This window comes from Rhincodon typus, chromosome 17 (genome assembly GCF_021869965.1).
Source record: "Rhincodon typus isolate 14 chromosome 17, sRhiTyp1.1, whole genome shotgun sequence".
Classification (NCBI taxonomy): domain Eukaryota; kingdom Metazoa; phylum Chordata; class Chondrichthyes; order Orectolobiformes; family Rhincodontidae; genus Rhincodon; species Rhincodon typus.
Window position 1 is genome coordinate 1,628,125 of NC_063348.1, and position 13,635 is coordinate 1,641,759.

General features: G+C 46.6%; 2 protein-coding genes across 5 annotated transcripts in view; one reads left to right on the forward strand and one right to left on the reverse strand.

Annotated features, from left to right (window-relative positions):
• The window catches only part of si:ch211-236l14.4 (SITS-binding protein), a 78,395-nt gene extending 76,240 nt beyond the window's left edge, over positions 1-2,155 (forward strand). Inside the window, exons 9-10 of the mRNA XM_048607230.1 lie at positions 247-342; positions 1,216-2,155. Coding sequence (XP_048463187.1) covers positions 247-342; positions 1,216-1,296 — 177 coding nt within the window. The 3' untranslated portion in view covers positions 1,297-2,155. The remainder of the gene's footprint in view (positions 1-246; positions 343-1,215) is intronic.
• A 4,826-nt stretch (positions 2,156-6,981) lies between these two features.
• The window catches only part of cpt1ab (carnitine palmitoyltransferase 1Ab (liver)), a 46,034-nt gene continuing 39,380 nt past the window's right edge, over positions 6,982-13,635 (reverse strand). For all 4 annotated transcript variants that reach the window (XM_048607015.1, XM_048607017.1, XM_048607018.1 and 1 more), the window contains 6 exons: positions 12,662-12,826; positions 11,340-11,474; positions 9,855-10,007; positions 9,036-9,149; positions 8,465-8,557; positions 6,982-7,463 (listed from right to left, as the gene is read on the reverse strand). In XM_048607015.1, coding sequence (XP_048462972.1) covers positions 7,377-7,463; positions 8,465-8,557; positions 9,036-9,149; positions 9,855-10,007; positions 11,340-11,474; positions 12,662-12,826 — 747 coding nt within the window. In that variant the 3' untranslated portion in view covers positions 6,982-7,376. The remainder of the gene's footprint in view (positions 7,464-8,464; positions 8,558-9,035; positions 9,150-9,854; positions 10,008-11,339; positions 11,475-12,661; positions 12,827-13,635) is intronic.

Consider the following 13,635-nt stretch of genomic DNA (forward strand, 5'->3'; position numbering starts at 1 on the left):
CATTGGAAAAATAGCTTGAAAGCTGAGGCATTGAATGGGGTTGAGGTAGAGATGGCTATGGTCAATGTATGTATGGAAGCTGGTTCTTCAACTGACTTCCAGACAGGAGCATCAGTACAGACAAAAGTGAAGTGACCCTCCCTACATGGCCTGTCATAGTTCTGAGGCAGTTTTATACAGGCACACTAACGATTATTGCTGAGTACAGTGCCTGCTATGTGTAACCCATCTGTTTCCTGCACATAGGTACTGGTGGCACCGGTGACGGCACCAGGCAGAGTTCACAGAGACATCTACCTGCCAGGAAGCAGCTACCAGTGGAAGGATGTGAACACTGCGCAGGTATTTGATGGTGGTACCCTCCTGCAGGATTACCCAGTACCCCTGACCAACGTGCCAGTTTTTATCAGGCAGGACTCTTAGAGACAGCACACGGTATCCTAGGTCCCTGAAGAGACCAAAACCGTTCCGAATTCCTGGAGAAGCAGATTCCTTCCTGACCAGAGGATGACTGTCCATAGTCTACTGAATGTCAGCACATGTTTGAGAAAAGGCACCAGCCTGCCAGCTCTGTGGAAGGAAGCTCACAAATATTAACTCTTCTGTCTATCAATGTAACTCACATTGCCAAGAGGTTAACAGTGCCAGCACAATGTGCTTTGCGATAAAAATGAACTGCCTCCTGACTAACCAATCGATAGGGTATTCTTCAGGCACTGCAGACTTAGCTCGAGGCTTTTAGCCCCTGATTTAGGGTCTAGGCTTATGCCAGAGGCCAGGGATCGGATCAAGCCAAATTTCTCTATCTTTATCACAGCCATCAGCCATTTACATGTCACAGCCTTACAGATTACTTTAACACATTGATGAGAGTTTAAACGGTCACCAAGTTGGTCCCCAACACACACTCCCAGGACAGGGTTAGATACAGATTAAAGTTGACTCTACACTAACCCCAACAAACACTCCCAGGACTGGAACAGCATGGGGTTAGATACAGAATAAAAATCTTTCCATACTGTCCCCCATCAAACAGTCTCAGGACAGGGACAGGACGGGGTTAGATACAGAGGAAAGCTCCCTCTGTGGTACAACACATAGCATGCTTTTTATGTGAAGATTGATTTATAATGAAGTAGAAATTGTGCCTTTAACTGTCAGTCAATGCGATTACAATCTTTTTAAAGAGTAATTAAAATCTGTTTCCATTTATAGATGTGTCTTAAAAACGAATTGCTCAAACTTTTCTGCAAGTTGTATAAATCTTCATGTATCAAGTCACATGCCACGTCTTGAGGCTCTTGGTTTTGAATTTTGCGTTGATGCTCAATTCCCGAGAAGGGGACCTGTAAAAACATCTATAATATTCCAAAATTCAGTCAGAATCTGCTACTTGCCGCCTTCTGTTTTTGTGGTACAACTAGGTGTCTGTCTGTGACAGCACTGGGGCTCAGCTGGGGTGTCCTCCAGAGACTACAGACTACTATACCATCACTCCCCACCCCACGTCCCTGGATGCCTTTCATTTGTCTCTTCATCGTCACTTGGAAATGTTTTACTGTTAGTTCTGGCTTTGGGTCAAAATCCTGGACTTCACTTTGTCACAGCATTGTGGCAGTGGACAGCAGTGTTTCACCAGGGAAACCTTATTGAGGTCAAATGATGGTGGGTAATTAATAGCCAGCAATGCCTAACTCCTTGAGTGAATGTTTGGATTGTATAAAGGATGATGTTGAATTGCTTTATTAAACCTATGGGACTGCCAGAAATGCTGCAGTTTATTCACTGGAAGAATATGAGAGGGCATTCAGAATCTGCAGTTTCTCAGAGTTTTGGGAAGGAGATGGGGATTCTACCAACTGGTCACTTCCAGCAAGTTCATCTCCAGTTTCTCTTTACTCAAGTGTCACCAAATTGCAAAGCAGCTTTGAAGAAATATTTACCAAATGTCATGATATTACAAATTGCCACATTTAAGAAGTGACTTATTTAGAAGTGAGCTAATGAATGCAAAAAAGACATGATGTGGGGTGTTGGGCTGAGGTGGACAAAGTCAGATGTCACATGACATCAGGTTATAGTCCAACAGGTTTATCACACAACCTTTTGGAGCACTTCCCCTTTGTCAGGTGCACTGAGAGAGCAGAGCATACAGACCCACAGGTTATAGGCAGAGAGATCAAAAGATCATACAACTGGTGGGTATGGAGTGTCAGATAATAAGTCTCTGCGGGTGACCAAAAGTGTTAAATGGTGAGTAAAGTGTCAACAGCTGAATAACCAGCGAAGGGATGACCTATAATCTGATTAAGTGAGGCAGAGAGATAATTACAAAAATTTAAAAATATTGTGGTGCTGGAGACAAACTAAATGACTGGAATCGCATGCCGAATTCAAAACTTTACAAACTAATTAAGGTAGAGAGATCATAACCATTTATCAAGGTGATGTTTTCAAAACAAGACAGTGAGGAAAATTTTACAGATACAGAACAGTAAAGTGGGATCCCCAGTTACCACAGTTGAAAGCGGTACCACCACAGGGAAATCCATCATCAACTTAATTGACCACACCCTTCAACCAGCTGAAACCGAGGTTCTCAGCCAAGGGCTCAATTTCTGCCCTGCTACCAAAATGGACATCATGGATCTCACGGCAGACACAGAGGAATTCATCAGGCAAATGAGGCTCTGGGAATTCTTCCACAAACCCCAAGATGTCAGCAGCGAGCCCAATGAGACAACCAATGAACTCAAACAGTCGACAGAGAGATCCGTGGTGCAGTGACCAAAGAAGGAATCGAGTTAGACTCTTCCAGAAGGCTGCTGCGCTAGGTTCGACCTGTATGCTCAAGCTGTCGGGAGATGCATTCATAGATCATAGAATCCCTATAGTGTGGAAACAGGCCATTCAGCCCAACTAGTCCACACTACCCCTCCGAAGAGCATCCCACCCCGACTCATTCCCCTATCCCTGCATTTCCCCATGTCTAACCCACCTAATCTACACATCCCTGAACACCATGGGCAATTTAGCATTGCCAATCCACCGAACCTGCACATCTTTGGACTGTGGGAGGAAACCAGAACACCTGGAGGAAACCCACACAGACACGGGGAGAATGTGCAAACTCCACACAGCCCGAGGGTGGAATTGAACCCGGGTCCCTGGTGCTGTGAGGCTAACCATTGAGCCACCGTGCCGCATTAACGCCAGATTCATCAGCCGCACTCACAAGACAGCGCAGAACTTTACCCAAGCACAATTCAATGTCATCCATGCTCTCAAGACCAATTGCAACATTGTCATCAAACCAGCAGACAAAAGGAGGAGCCATCGTCATACAGAATAGAACAGACTACTGCAAGGAAGTGTACAGACAACTGAATAACCAGGAACACTACAGAAAACTACTTGCTGAACACACCCATCAACTAAACAGACTGATCAAGACTTTTCATCCAGACCTTCATCATCCCATGTACTTCTGACATAGGAGACTTCTACTGCCTTCCAAAGATACACAAAGCCAACACACCTGGACCTCCCATCGTATCAGGCAATGGGACCCTGTGTGAGAACCTCTCTGGCTACGTCGAGGGCATCTTGAAACCCATTGTACAAGGAACCCCCAGCTTCTGTCACAATACTACAGATTTCTTACAGAAACCCACCAGTCGAACCAGGAACATTATTCATCACAATGGACATCTCAGCACTCTACACCAGCATCCTCAACAACAATGGCATCGCTACGATAGCCTCAGAACTCAGTACAAAACAACTCACCCGCTTCATCCCCAACTGCAACTTCGACAACCAATTCTTCATCCAGACACACGGAACAGCCGTGGGAACCAAATTTGCATCCAATATGCCAACATTTTCATGCACAAGTTCAAGCAAGACTTCTTTGCTGTGCAGAACCTCTGACCAATGCTATACACCAGATACATCAACGACATTTTCTTCCTTTGGACTCATAGTGAGGAATCACTGAAACAACCACACAGTGATATCAACAAATTTCATCCCACCAGACTTACTGTGGACTACTGTTCAGAATCAGTCTTGTTCTTGGACACATGGATCTCCATCAAGGATGGACACCTCAGTACCTCACTCTACTGCAAGCCCACAGAAAATCTCACAATGCTGCACCTCACTAGCTTCCACCATAAACATATTAAAGAATCCATCCCCTACGGACAAGCCCTGCGCACACACAGGATCTGCTCAGATGAGGAGGAACGCGACAGATACCCAAAGGTATTGAAGGATGCCCTCATAAGAATGGGATACGATGCTCAACTCATCGGTCGTCAGTTCCGACATGCCACAGCGAAAAACTGCAATGACCTCCTCAGAAGATGGACACAGGGTACAACTGACAAAGTACCCTTCATCGTACAGTACTTCGCCAGATTGGAGAAACTACACCACGTTCTTTGCAGCCTTCAATACATTATCAATGAGGATGAGCATCTCGCCAAGATCTTCCCTACACCTCCACTTCTTGCCTTCAAATAACCGCCAAATCTTATGCAGACCATTGTTCACAGCAAACTGTCCAGCCTTCAGGACAACATTGACCACAACACCACACAACCCTGCCATGGCAACCTCTGCAAGACAATTCAGATCATTGACATGGATACTATCATCACACGTGGGAACACCACCCACCACATAGATGGTAGATACTCATGTGACTTAGCCAATGTTGTCTATCTCATAGGCTACAAGCAAGGATTTCCCGAGACATGGTATATTGGAGAGACCACTCAGATGCTACAAAGATAGATCGATGGACACCTGCAACAGTTGCTAGACAGGAATGTTCCCTCACAGTCAGGGAACACTTCAGCAGTCAAGGGCATTCAGCCTCCGATCTTCAGGTACATGTTCTCCAAGGCATATTTTGAGATACACGACAACGCAGAATCACTGAGCAGAAACTGATAGCCGAGTTCCGTACCCATGAAGACGGCCTCAACCGTGATCTTGGGTTCATGTCATATTACAGGTGACCCCACCATACTGTTCTGTCTGTAAAATCTTCCTTACTGTCCTGTTTTGACAGCATCACCTTGATAAATCGTGATGATCTCTCTACCTTAATTAGTCTGTACAGTTTTAAATTCGGCATGCAATTCCTGTCATTTAGTTTGTCTCCAGCACCACAATATTTTAAATTTTTTGTAATTATCTTTCTGCCTCACAATCAGATTATAGGTCACCCCTTCGCTGGTTATTCAGCTGTTGACACTTTACTCACCATCTAACACTTCTGGTCACCTGCAGAGACTTATTATCTGACACTCCACTCACACCAGTTGTACAATGTTTTGATCTCTCTGCCTATAAACTGTGGGACTGTGTGCTCTGCTTTCTCAGTGCACCTGACAAAGGGGCTGGGCTCCGAAAGGTTTGTGATTTCAAATAAACCTGTTGGACTATAATCTGGTGTCGTGTATACTTCTGACTTTGCTAAAAAGACACACAATTCCAGCTGTTGTATTGTGGGATTATTCCTGGCAGTAACAAAAGAGCCTGTCTGGAGCCTCAAGCACTGGATTGATTTTATTCAATAACATCCCTTTGCCTAGACCTTTGATAAGAATGAAAATTATGGGTTTTGCAGTAAATTTCTAGTTTGCGTACATGATGTTCCTTGTGTTCTTTATCTACTCTTATTTCCCACCTGATCCTCACCCATTCTCTCCCGTGACCCTCCATAGCTGCTTTCTGCCCACTTTCTCAGATTTATCTAGCTGCACTCCATAAATCTTTTCTAAAGCCACTTATATCTTTTTGGTTTCTTCAACACTAATCATTTTAGTTTCTCTTGGTGCCATCGTAATTGTTTGTTGAAACAACCTGCCATTCCCCTTGACTAGCCTTAATGAGACTTGTGTTCTGTCTTCACTGAATGCTTATGTTAGTGCCCAACCTTCTCCTCCCCACTCTGTTGGACATGGCTGAACTTGTTCTACATGTTATGAAGTCTATTGCTGAGACCACCCTCAATGGGGGAGAAATGAAAGTTGTAGGTGAAATTAAAGCTCTGTAAGGACTCTGTGAACCAAATGGCAAGGCATCCCTGTATCTGGATAGTACTAACCACATCCCATCCCTTCAGCCTCATTTTCTTACCTTGACTAACTGTCCACTCCCACATCCAGGTCTTTGTACTTCACTCCTCCATGACCCTGACCCTAATCCATCCTGTCCCTTTGCCCTCCCCTTGTCAAGTCACTCTTGCCCACCCTGAACCACTCTGCAAGCTGCCACCTCCCTCCCTCACGGTAAACAAAAGATGCTGAGCTCAGAGGTAAACAGCACAAAGCTGCCAGGATTTTCAGTTCCCAAATGATTAGATCAATCACTCTCTGCCACCGCCTCTATATTTCCATAAAATTCCCCTGTTGCTTCTGACCCTGCAACCTGCCTCAGCCACACCAGCCATGTGGTGTGTGAGAGCCCACAATGAATTTCCAATCACATAAGGAGGGAGCTGCAGTCAAGGAGAATGTGTGTCTTGGGAAATCCACTGACAGGGAGGGGCTGGTAGCTGCTGCAGTTAGTAACGATAAGGCGAAGCACTCGGCCACTGGTCCTTTATTGACCTTCAGTAGGCTTAAACCCTTCTCTCTGAAGCTTAGCTGTACAGCCAGGGACATCTTTATTCAGAGACCCAGTCCAGACTCCATTCTGGATGGGAAATATTGGCAATTATTGGACAATGGCAGGAGAAGGTGAGAGACAGAAACAAAGACCGGGAATTAATAGCTTCAATAGGAAGGGAGACGAGTGGGATCAGTCTGTCCTGTACAACCTCGTCATGACATGAACATCACACATCACACATCCCACTGTCTGTCCAACAACTCCCCCTGCAGGCTGCCAGGGTTTGCTGCAGGTTCTGGTTTTAAATTCACATCCTGACCGTTAACACTGAGCAACTAATTCAGAGACAGGCAAGATGAAGAAGCTCTCTTTAATTATCACAAATGGAGGTGAGGTTGTGAAGCAAGATTCATTGATAGCACCTCCCTGTGCACTAACCTCGGGTGAGACTCAATACAATTGCACCCCCCCCCCCCCACCAACTCCAAAAGAGGGCAGGGCTGTTCACACCACCACCAACCCCTCTCCACACACCCCGCCATCCCCAATCACCCTGAGCTCAGTCCAGCCTCTGTGATCTCTGAAACCGCAAAGACAGACAAAACATTCCACCCAGAATGGAAGTTCAGGGCTCCCAGGAAGAGTGGCAATGGGGGAAGAGTAATGCCAAGACGCCAGCTGTCAAACTATTCTGTGCCACGCTCCTGAAGGTTGCTCCGCAGTGAGCTGCACGGCTGTGGTTCATGTTACTGGCTGGGCCTGTTGTTCAAGTTGAACAGGGACAGGATATCGAGCATAGCCTGTCGGAAATGCTTCCCAAAGCGGTGAGAATCCTAAAGGCAAAGAGAAGCAGTCACCCCATTGTCTCCCAGAGCGCGCAGGTCATTAAAACCACAAGAGCTGGTGTTTCAAAGTATACCCCAAACCCTCCTCTATTTGGCTTCACTGACCTGGGGGAAAACGGGGGATAGTCAGAAGGCAACGAAAGGAGGGAGCGTGACAGATAGTGGAGAAGAGAGAGAGCAGGAGAGTTACAGCACAGGAGAGAGACAGAGAATTACAGACAGTGGAGGAGAAAAGGGGATTACAGATATTGGAGAAAAGAGGCGGGGCGGGGGGAAGTAGGATTAGGAATAGCGGAGGAGAAAGGGGAAGGGTGACAGACACTGGAGGAGAGACAGGGAAGGAGTGTAACAATAGAGGACAGAAAATATAGAGAGGGTAATAGATAGTAGAGGAGAGAGATAGGGAGGTAGGGTGACAGACAGTGTGGTAGAGAGACAGGAATGGTGAGATGGTGGAGGAGAGAGAGAGGGAGGGTGACGGTGCAGGAGACAGACAGAAATGGAGGCAGTGAAGATGACAGTCCATGAGAGAGAGAGAGAGAGAGCAAAAGAGAGGGAAAGTGACAGTGGAGAGAGACAGAACAGTGATAGTGGGGTGGGGGCAAGATAGATTGAGAGACAGTAGGAACAGGAGATTATTCAGAGTCAGACAGACAATAACTGTGAGCAAACAGCTTTCTCTCCATAAAGTGTGAGAAGTAGCGAGAAAGCCCCTGGTTTGGAGAGACTCTGTCAGGGTAATGTATTCAGTCTCGAAGCTGTGAATCTGAGGTAGCCCTTTCCCTCCAAAAGCTGAGCTGTCGGTCACTTTCCAGTGGAATGAGATTGACTCAGCCGCCCGAAACCTGCTCAGTCCCCAGTGTACAGTAAGGTAGTGTCCCCTTCACCATGACCACCCCCACCACCAACCCCACCCCTGGCCCACTAATGTCAACCAACAAACAATTCCCCTACCCCACTGCACCTGGTTTGGCTGGTGAGGGACTTACCGTCTCAGGACTGGAGAATTTACACGAGATGTGCATGTTGATGAGTGTCTCTCCAACCATAATGTATGAGACTCCATAACCATCATCAGCCACCTGCCAAAACACAGACAATGATCACACATAAACAGTGATTACAAACGGCATGAGAGACACCCTCCAAACACATGACCTCACACACCCAGACCCAGAGCCACCCCATCCAGCTCCCCGTCACTCTCACACCCACCTAGATGCCCTCCTCCTCTACCCAGAGCTCTTCCCATGCTCCATGCACAGAGTCTCCTACCTCTTGTCTGTTCCCTCCCATCCCCTCGCTCTGACCCTGTCTTGGCCCTGAATGAGGGACCCTCACCCACCCTCTGAGCTGCAGCAAATGGAGTTTCCACCAGGGCCCAGTCATGTACCTCACTCTGCGCCTGCCCCCCTCACTCTATTCCACTGGAGAGCAGGACCACACCTGCCTTTCTCCAGTGAATCAGGAGGAGGCAATCTGCCAAGTCTGGCTCACCCAGCAGAGGGAGTGAACGTCACAGCAGCACCCTGCTCCCCCCTCCATCAGCATAGTACTCACCGGGCCAAAACCCCCTCCGCTCGAGACATACTGGGGAAATCTGTTGACATCCACGAGGTCAAGCAGCTGGTGGGGAGTCTGGCTGGTGGACAGTTTCCAGGGCTCTGACAGTACCTGAAGGAGACATGCTGTTTTAACAGAGACACATACACACACACACGCACAGATCAGAGAGGGAGATCAGGAACTCTCCCACCACCATTGCCCACATGCCGGTCAGGCCCCACATGAGGGACCAATGAGCTCAGGCCAAGGGGTGTCGGTCTCTGTTTATTTGCTCATGGGTCATGGGCATTGCTGTAAAAAGTAGTTGCTGTGCAGTAGGTCAGACCAGGGAAGGGCGACGGATTTCCTTTCCCAAGAACATTGGTGAATGAGATAGGTTTTTACAGTCATTGTGATAATCATGGCAGCTGTTAAATTCTTCGTTTTATTATTTAAACTTAAATTCCAACAAGCACAGGCCCAGGATGTTAGGCTGAGCCTCTCGGTTACTAATCCCACTTGGCCACTGTTTCCTGACTCTGAAGTACAGATTGCTCAGGTTCAGTTCCTGGTCCAATGATTCCATTGTCTGGATCCAGACAGTCTGTGCTGCAGAACAAAAGGACTGCTGCACTGTCACAGCTGCCAGCTTTTGGAATGAGATATCCCAGCCTCCATGAAGGCAATTAACTGGTGCCATTTGATCCATTGCTTGTCGAATGGAGACTGCTTCAATTGTTTGGATCATTGCACAGTCCTGCAGCTCTCTAGGAAGGCAACGTCCAAATGCAGCTCCGTACAAAACAAGGGAGTACACAGTCCAAAAACACCCACCTCCTTCAGGAACGGAGACTCTACTCCTAAGTATTTGGACACCACATAAAGACAGAAGAGGTGCCGGTCGATGCCAGCTCCTGTCATGGCATGACGATACAGATCCTGATGTTTCTCCGCTGCCTGTTTAAACAGTTTCAGCTTCTGTTCCCTCTGAGAGTTAGACAGAAAGAAACACAATGAGGCAGACTCAATGATTCCCACAGAAAGTCATCACCATGAGTGTACCCCACTGTGCTGTGCAGAGACTTCATAAACAAGAGGATTGCAAAAACTGAAGATGGTAACGTTAAAGAAAATCCAAACTGATGTATTGGGGCAAGAGGATATCCGGGGAAAGAGTGGGGGGCCATTAGGATCCAGAGCAGATCGTGTGGAGCCGGAAGACTTAGCCAAGATTTTAAATGAGTACTTTTCTTCTGTATTCATGAGAGAGAAGGACAATGTAGGTATAGAGATTAGAGAAGGGGACCGTGATATATTGAATGAATTAGCATTGAGAGAGAGGAGGTTCTACTGGTTTCAGACGATTTCAAAGTGGATAAATCCTCAGACCCGATCCCAGGAGATTGCGGTGGCCCTGACATTCATTTTCAAATCCTCTCCTGCCACAGGAGAGGTGTCAGAGGACTGCATGACACCTAATGCAGTACGTTGTTCAACAAAGTGGTAGTGATAAACCAATAGTGATAGACCAATGAATCGAACATCAGTGGTAGGGAAATGATTTGAGAAACATTACAAGGGACAGAATCAATCTCTACTGGGAGAGGCAAGGATTAATTAAGGCTAGTTCAGCATGGCTTTATCAGGGGAGATCATGTCTGACAAGTTTCAGTTTTTTGAGGAGTTGACTAAGATGTGTCGATGAGGGCAGTGCAGTGGATGAAGTTTATATATGGACTTGGTGGAAATGCTCAGCCACTTAGGCAGCCTCTGCAGAGACAGAAGCTGTGCCAATCTTTCATCTGCACTGTAGTATATGACAGCTGTAGTCAGTGTGTCATTCTCGTATTAAACACTGCTCCCCATAATCCCAAATCTTCACTGTCTCTTCCCATTCATTCCTAAAACCCTACCCCTAATTGCCCATTGATGATTGTCTTGCTGTGCCATTGGGGAGGGGAGGGGCAGTTGAGACATTGTTGTGGGTCTGATGTCACGTGGAGACCTCACCAGGTAAGGATGGCAGATTTCCTTCCCTGAAGGACATTAATGAAACAGATGAAGTTTGTGAAATTATGCACTTTAGCTGCTGCCATTGTTAATCTCATTTAAAAGCAGCAGCTGTGCTGGGATTCAAGCCTATGCCCCCAGACTATCAGTTTGGGCTCCTGGATCACTAGCGCAGAGACGTTGCCAATACACCACCAGTTATTCTCAAATCAGTGCCCCTGCCAACACTGACAACCCCAGGGAGGTGATTACTCTAGAAATGTATGAAGGAAGCTCTCATGCTTTGAAATGGAGATGAACAAGCTTTACCGTCTGAGTTGGGTCCATCATGGCCAGTACAAACTTGGTGGCCTGAGTGCTGCAGGAACGAACAGTCTCAGTGCGGCCCTCTCTGAACAGCCGGGTCATGGAGGCTTCATACGTCAGACAGAAGGAGCCTTTGTCCTGGTGACACAACATACAAATGGCTTTAGGAAGCCGCGAGGGCATGCAGAGGGTGATTTAAATCCACCAAGCATCAAAGCTATTGACCAGCTGCATAGTTTACAGGGCCTCATCATTGTCAATGCTCACCTTTCTACTGGGCCAATCTACTCTCAACTTATTTCCCTGCATTTCTTTCAAACATCTCCTCACGTTCCAACTAAGTGGGTTCATCTTTCCCTCTATTAGAGAAGATCATTGATTTACTCCCCTCCACACACATAGCTTCTTTTACAAGTAAGGTTTCAGTGGTTCCCTGTTCTTTTTTAACAAATTTTGTCAGCATGCTTTCAGTGTGGAATCGCTAATTTCAATCTGGTTGACTCTCAAAGAAGTTGACCCTCTTTGTGCGGGTCTTGTTACAATGGTCTGCCCACAAGCCCCAATAGTGGTCTAACTCTAATCCAATAAAAACTCAACCACACTCTCCTTTACACCCGAGGCTCCTCAGCTGAAAGCCCACAATTATACTGTCATATTCACCAGCGTCTTTTCTCTCTCCTTTTCAATGTCTCAGTAGCCCTGCATCTCTCAGTTCATCATTACTCAGTACAAACATGTAGGTTAGCAGGAAGCCATTCTCCCCTCCAGCCCTGCTCCGCCATTCAGTCAGACATGGCTGATCTGATCACTCCACATTCCTGCACAGTCCTGATAACCTCTGACTTATATGGTCATCAAAAATCAATCTATCTCTGCCTTAAAAAAACAGATGTATAGATTCTGTGTCCACCATTTTTTGAGTAAGGGAATTCCAAAGGCACTCAGCCCTCTGAGAGGAATAAATTCTCCTCCTTGTCGGTTTTAATTGGTGCCCCCTTGTTTTGAATCAGTACCTCACTAGTCCTGGATTCTCCATTATGATCTCTCTGACTTGGTCGAACCCCTTCAGCATCTTATATGTTTTAATTAAGTCACCTCTGATCCTTCTAAGCTCCAGAGGATACAGACCAAGTCTGTCTGGCCTTTCCCAATTACACAATCCTCCCATTCCAGGAATTAGGCTGGGAAAAATATTTCCATCCATCCTTAAATTAGAAGGATCAACGTTGTAGACTGTGCTGCAGATGTGGTTCAGTCGTTTCTGTCACTGTGTCTGTCAGTCATTTAGACAGAGGCTAAGGAGGATTGATGAAAACAGACTGTACCCAGTAATGTGCCAGCTGCAGTGCCATCTGTACAAAGGCATCGGGGCTGATTCTGCACCGTTTGATGAGGCCTTTGCCAAAGTCATCGAAAGGGAAGGAGTGGAAGTCCACATCGTCAGCCAGTTGCTGCGCCACACTCAGAGACTGCGTGATCACTTCCTGACACTGGGGGAATGGGAGAAAACAGTCAGCCAGAAATTCATCAAAATTGGACAGAGGCTGTCCACAACAAACAACACTGTATCATCAGGGACAGAGACACACAACATCTGCAGCCTCACATGGTCTCTGTGAAAAGAGAAACAGAGTGAACATTTCGAATCCATCCTCACCCTGCACTCCCTCTGCCTCCTGTCCCATCCTCACCTTCCAGGATGTACATTGGGACCAGCTCACTCAGACTGAAAAGCACCATTCACCAGCATGGAAATTGTGGAGCTCAGGGTTGTTTTATTATGTACTAGCTAGATTGATAGAGAATTGGCTAGGCAACAGGAGACAGAGAGTTGTAGTGGAAAGGAGTTTCTCAAAATGGAGAACTGTGACCAGTGGTGTTCCACAGGGATCCGTGTTGGGACCACTGTTGTTTGTGATATACATAAATGATCTGGAGGAAGGTATAGATGGTCTGATTAGCAAGTTCGCAGATGACACTAAGATTGGTGGAGTAGCAGATAGTGAAGGGGACTGTCGGAGAATGCAGCAGAATATAGATAGATTGGAGAGTTGGGCGGAGGAATGGCATTTGGAGTTCAACCCAGGCAAATGCGAGGTGATGCATTTTGGAAGACCCAATTCAAGAGCGAACTATATGGTAAATGGAAAAGCCCTGGGAAAAACTGATGCACAGAGAGATCTGGGTGTTCAGGTCCATTGTATCCTGAAGGTGGCAACGCAGGTCAATAGAGTGGTCAAGAAGGCATATGGCATGCTTTCATTCATCGGACGGGGTATTGAGTACAAGAGTTGGCAGG